The following is a 6,398-nucleotide window of genomic DNA, read 5'->3' as shown; positions in this document are numbered from 1 at the left end:
AAAACCAGTCGCAAACCACCCCCCCTAACGCCTGAACACCACCGGACAACCCCGACGGAGCTGCTCCACCATTTTCAGCTTCGCTGCGTTTCCGAGCAGTTGGTTCTGCATGCTTTTGCGTCGCACCCCCTCGTCGTCAACGACCCACAGTCGTCGACCAAACAGTCCGTCAGTGAAGTCGAGTTGAAGTCGAGTTCCAGTCCAAAGTCCAAAAGTTGAGTCGAGGTCCGGTTCGTCGAGTTTATTCCGGGGTTTCGTTGTTGTTCCTCGTTCAGTGAAGTCCGGCTTGAACTCCGTCGGGGTCGTGTTTGTCGTCCTGAGTTTGCCGAGGTTCAAAGGTTAGTAAACCTCAAGTATTAGATAAGGAAATGTTACGTTAAATGTTCGAAGATGCAATATATAAATTGATATGATAATTTTCTGCTTATGTTTTCACCATATGCGTTTTGTTCATTTTTTGGTGTTATGTATTTTTGTTTATTTGATATCATTTAATTAAGTAGGGTTAGTTATTCCACGACACAGTTTAACGTCAATTTGTTCGTCTTTTCCCTTGCTTAGTTCATTCGGACAAAACTAGTATTACTTGTTGTTATTACTTCCAAAACACTCATTTTGCTAGATTCCTTTTATTAAAATTGTAACGAGTTATGAGATTTCAGTTGTAAATAGGCTATAAGGTTTAGTACTGTTAAAGGCATAAAAATGGCATCCCTTTAAAAATATAAAAAATAATAATAAATAATAATAAAAAAAAATAATAAGTAAAATGAGACGAGCCTCGCCAAATAAAAGGGACAAATTGCGGGGCCCTCCAAGTATATATATTAAATACTTAAATTCCGGGACGGGTCGTTTAGCAAATTTCACGGCCCTCCCCAAAAATAATAATGCGCTAGTTGCTTTAGGCGCGCCTTTAATAATTTAATTTTCTTAAACTCGGGTGCGCATTTCATGCGACCCAAATCCAAATTCTAAAACATCAAATAAAATATGTTTCGGATTGTGGGTGCATTTCATGTGACACAGTCCAAAGATATGTTTTAAGCGATGTTCACATTTCTTAATAATAATAATTAATAAAGCGGTTAAAAGATAAAATTTGCACATGGTTCATAATTGTATTAAAAATCAGATAAATAAGCCGAATATAACAGTTGAGCGACCGTGCTAGAACCACGGAACTCGGGAATGCCTAACACCTTCTCCCGGGTTAACAGAATTCCTTATCCGGATTTCTGGTACGCAGACTGTAATATAGAGTCATTCTTTTCCTCGATTCGGGATTAAAATTGGTGACTTGGGACACCCTAAATCTCCCAAGTGGCGACTCTGAAATAATTAAACCAATCCCGTTTCGATTGTCCTTTAATTGGAAAAACTCCCCCTACGCCCCCCGGGCGCGGAAAAAGGAGGTGTGACACTAACTATCCCTTAGAGTCTAAAGAACGACTCGAAGATGCTGCTCGTGCTCCTCCCGACAGCGGGAATAGACCAAAATATCATCAATGAAGACAATCACGAAGGAATCCAAATAAGGTTTGAACACTCGGTTCATCAAATCCATGAAAGTTGCTAGGGCATTGGTCAATCGAAATGACATCACTAAGAACTCATAATGCCCGTACCGAGTGCGGAAGACTGTCTTAGGGACATCGGATGCCTTAATCCTCAACTGATGGTAGCCAGATCTCAAATCAATCTTCGAAAATACCTTGGCAACCTGAAGCTGATCGAACAAATCATCAATCCTCGACAATGGATACTTGTTCTTGATGGTGACTTTGTTCAGCTGCCGATAATCTATGCACATCCTCATTGATCCATCCTTCTTCTTCACAAACAACACCATCGCACCCTAAGGTAAGACACTAGGTCTAATAAAGCCTTTATCCAGCAAGTCCTGCAATTGTTCTTTTAATTCTTTCAACTCTAGCGGGGCCATACGATATGGTAGAATAGAAATGGGCTGAATGTCCGGAGCCAAATCAATGCAAAAGTCAATGTCCCTATCGGGTGGCATCCCCGGGAGGTATGAAGGAAATACCTCTGGAAACTCACAAACAACGGGCACAGAACCCATAGAAGGTACCTCAGCACTAGAATCACGAACATACACCAAATAGGCCAAACATCCCTTGCCAACCATACGCCGAGCCTTCATACATGAGATAACCCTGCTAGTAGAATGACCAGGAACCCCCTCCACTCCAAATTAGGCAACCCCAGCAATGCTAAGGTCACGGTCTTGGCATGACAGTCCAATATAGCATGATAAGGGGATAACCAATCCATCCCCAGAATGACATCGAAATCCACCATATCGAGAAGTAGGAGATCTACATGGGTCTCAAGACCCCCAATAACAACCACGCAAGTATGATAAACACGATCTACCATAATAGAATCACCCACCGGTGTAGACACATATACAGAAGCACTCAAAGAATCACGAGGCATAACCAGATAAGGGGCAAAATAAGATGATACATAAGAATATATGGACCCTGGATCATATAGGACTGAGGCTTCTCTACTGCAAATTGAAACTGTACCTGTGATAAATACATCGGAGGCCTCAACCTCAGGTCTGGCTGGAATAGCATAATATCGGGGCTAGGCCCTACCACTCTGAACTACATCCCTAGGACGGCCTCCTACTAGCTGGCTTCCACCTCTAGCAGCCTGGCCTCCACCTCTAACGACCTGACCTCCACCTCTAACACCTCTACCTCTACCTTTAGCTATCTGAGAGGGAGGTGGAACACCCGGTGCTAGAACCATAGCATGAGAACACTGGTGCTGAGAACTACTCAAGGCTCGAGGGCAAAACCTAGCAATGTGCCTCGTATCGCCACAAGTATAGCAAGACTTCGGTTGTTGAGACTGCTGACCCTGACGGCCTGGATAACCACCCTGAAAAGTCTGGAGCAAAGGTGCACTATAGGAGCTAGTGGTGCACTATAGGACAACTGATCAGAATACTGCATATAAGAACACGACCACCTGGTACACCGTGAAAAGCCTGAAGTGTTGACTGAAATGGCTTGGGAGGATTGCCTCTACCAAAATAATCCTTGCCTCCAGACGAGGCACCACTAAATATGCCAGAATGATGAGATCTCTTATTTGACCCTTGACCGCTCTCCTGAGCTAGAACCATCTTAACCCGCCTGGCCACATTGGCCGCATCCTGGAAAGAAATCTCGCTACCTGTCTCCTTAGCCATCTACAATCTAATAGGCTGAGCGAGTCCCTCAGTAAACCTCCTCACCCTCTTTCTCTTGGTGGGGAGTATCAGAGAACATGACGAGCCAAATCAATAAACCTCATCTCGTACTGGGTGACAGTTATAGAACCCTGTTAGAGACGCTCAAACCGCCTGCGGTACTCCTCTCTCTGTGTGACGGGAAGAAACTTCTCAAGAAATAGCTGCGAGAACTGGTCCTAAGTGAGAGCTGGTGATCCAGTAGGTATAGCCAAACAATAATCTCTCCACCATTTCTTGGCGGAACTTGACAGACGAAAAGCAGCAAAGTCGACCCCATTGGTCTCCACTATCCCCATGTTCCGAAGAACCTCATGATAGTTGTCTAAATAATCCCGGGGATCCACTGAAGATGTATAACCATAAGTAGTAGTGAAGAGCTTGGTGAACCTGTCCAACCTCCACAAAGCATCGGCAGGCATAGCTGCTCCATCACTGGTCTGAGCTACTACACCCGGCTGAACTACTTGCTGAGCTGCTAGAGTCTGAAACTGGGGAGCCATTTGCTCCAGAGTGCGTGTAGCGGGAGTCTGTGCTCCTCTCCCAGCCTGAGAGATGGCTGGTGCTACAGCAAGTAAGCTTGCCTGGGTGACACTCTCCATAAGGCCCACTAGACGGACCAGAGCATCCTGGAGTACCAGAGTAGCGATGAACCCCTCTGAGACCTGATCTGGGCTCGCTGGAACTGTTTGGGCCGGAACCTCATCATCAAACTCTACTTGAGGCTCCGTTGCTGGTGCTGCTACTCTGGGCTGAGCTCTACCCTTGCCTCGGCCTCTAGCACGGCCTCGTCCTCTGCCCCTCGTAGGAGCTGCTGCTGGGGGCTCGGACTGCTGATCGGCTACCGAAGCAGTACGTGTTCTCGCCATCTGCGAAAGAACAGAGTAGAAGTTCAATTAGCATTGAGAAACCAAACCGCAAGACAGAGATGTATAGAAGCGAAATTGTTCCTAACTCTATAGCCTCTGGGAATAACACAGACGTCTCCGTACTAATCCCTCAGACTCTACTAAGCTTGTCCATGAATTGTGAGACCTAAGCAACCTAGAGCTCTAATACCAACTTGACACGACCCGAACTACCCACCGTCGGGACCGTGATGGCACCTAACATTGAACTCTCTAGGCAAGCCAACGTTATTGATTAGTCTACCTTCTTACCTTTACCTTTAACAAGTTAAAAAGTTAATTCAAGTAAACAACGGAAATAGAAATGCGTAAGAAAAAAAATTTTAACAGTTTAACTAATACCAATACAAAACCCATAATAATACATCACCCAGAACTGGTGTCACAATCTCACGGACTATCTACGAGTACTACAAATAGTGGCTGAACAAAGAAAATACATGTCTGTCTCCGAAATAGATAAGAACAGAAAGAAACAAGATAGAAAGGGACTCCAAGGCCTGCGGACGCCTGCAGGACTACCTCGGGTCTTCGCTGGACTGAAGGCAGCAACCTCTAACTATGGTCTGTATGCTCCAGTACCGGGATCTGCACAAAAGAGTGCAGAGTGTAGTATCAGTACAATCGACCCCATGTACTGAGTAAGTGTAGAGCCTAACCTCGACGAAGTAGTGACGAGGCTAGGACACAACAAACAACATAACCTGCAGTTAAAAAATATCTAACAGAATAATAGTAATAGAGCTAAACAGAGATTAACGGGAAGAGGCAACATGCTATAATGGATAACAACATAGGTAACACGGAAATAACGGAATGAAACAATTAAGGCGCTTGAACCAATAGCAACATGAAATCACAACAAGTAGGCAATGAATGGACGGCATCACCCTTCGTGCTTTTACTCTCAATCCTCACTATCAATAAAGAAAATGTGCACGGCATCACCCTTCGTGCTTTATCGCTCTTCCTCACCATATGAATATTAGAAATGTGCACGGCATCACGCTTCGTGCTTTATCTCTCTTCCTCACCATATGCATCAATATCAATGTAAATGTGCACGGCATCACCCTTAGTGCTTTATCACTTTTTCTTCACCAAATGCAAAAGTATGAATGTGCACGGCATCACCCTTCGTGCTTTATCACACTTTCCTCACACAAACAGTGGTAACAACAACATCCCGGCAAGGAAAGCAATCAATAAGAATAAATACATCTCGGCAAGAGAATCAACAATATCAACAATAAATACGTCCCGGCAAGAGATTCAACAATATCAATAATAAATACGTCCCGGCAAAGGAAGCAGCTATAACCAATCTTGTTCCAACAATTAACTTCACAAAATGAACCTCAGTTGGAGTCAATACTCAATAATGGACAAATACCAAGAAAATGATCATGTCTTACTCAACATGGAAAATCACCAATTTAGGCATTAATAGTACTTAAGAGCAATCATAATGAACACAATTTAAGACTCACGGGCATGCTTGACACCAACGTATAGATACTCGTCACCACACCTATACGTCGTACACAACACTAGCACATAGCAATTAAGGCACAACACCTATTCTCTCAAGCTAGGGTTAGACCAAACACTTACCTCGATACCACGGCCACAAATCAAGCGTCAATTATCGCTTTCCCTCTAGAATTTACCTCCAGTTCACTTGTATCTAGTCATAACTAGTTTAATAACATCAATAAATGCTAAAGAACTCACACCCAATGCTTGATTATATTTTTCCCAACATTTTCCACAAAAATCTAAAAATCGACCCCGCGCCCGCTTGGTCAAAACCCAAAGTTTGAACCAAAACCCGATTACCCATTCACCCCCGAGCCCTGATATGCAATTGGTTTTGGAATCCGACCTCAATTGAGGTCCAAATCCCCAAATTTTAAAATTCCCAAATTTCATCCAAAAACACCCAAATTCCCATGAAAATCCCTAAATTTTGTGATGAAATCTTGTAAAATGATGAAGTAGATTGATAGAAATGAGTTGAAAGTTGTTTACCTATAATTTGGGGAAGAACCTTTCTTTGAAAAATCGCCCAAGAGAGCTTAGGGTTTGAAAGAGTTTGAAAAATGAAGAAAATCCCGTCTAAGTTAGAATTTACCCAGACGCAGTTATCGCATTTGCGATGCCAGGTTCGCAAATGCGAACTGCAAATGCGGCCAATGCTTCGCAATTGTGAAGGTTGGCCT

At 43.7% G+C, this 6,398-nt stretch overlaps 1 protein-coding gene across 1 annotated transcript; it reads right to left on the bottom strand.

The window, feature by feature from the left end:
* Nucleotides 1-2,160: 2,160 nt before the first annotated feature.
* On the bottom strand, nt 2,161-3,229 carry LOC138879136 (uncharacterized). Its single transcript, XM_070158722.1, has 3 exons — nt 2,986-3,229; nt 2,628-2,903; nt 2,161-2,555 (listed from the first exon to the last, which is right to left on the bottom strand). Exons 1-3 carry the CDS (start codon nt 3,227-3,229, stop codon nt 2,161-2,163), a joined length of 915 nt encoding a protein of 304 aa, XP_070014823.1.
* Between the last annotated feature and the right edge of the window lie 3,169 nt (nt 3,230-6,398).

Source organism: Nicotiana sylvestris, chromosome 10 (assembly GCF_000393655.2).
Source record: "Nicotiana sylvestris chromosome 10, ASM39365v2, whole genome shotgun sequence".
Classification (NCBI taxonomy): domain Eukaryota; kingdom Viridiplantae; phylum Streptophyta; class Magnoliopsida; order Solanales; family Solanaceae; genus Nicotiana; species Nicotiana sylvestris.
This window is presented reverse-complemented; position numbering and strand designations above follow the sequence as displayed.

Bases quoted from the DNA above. Each gene is read 5' to 3' on its own strand.
- LOC138879136 (XM_070158722.1), bottom strand. From the start codon at position 3,229: ATGGCTAAGGAGACAGGTAGCGAGATTTCTTTCCAGGATGCGGCCAAT. The intron at 2,904-2,985 runs GTATTCTGATCA...GTGGTTATCCAG, and splicing joins TGGTCGTGTTCTTATATGCA to GCCGTCAGGGTCAGCAGTCT. The intron at 2,556-2,627 runs GTAGGGCCTAGC...TATTTATCACAG, and splicing joins TAGGGATGTAGTTCAGAGTG to GTACAGTTTCAATTTGCAGT.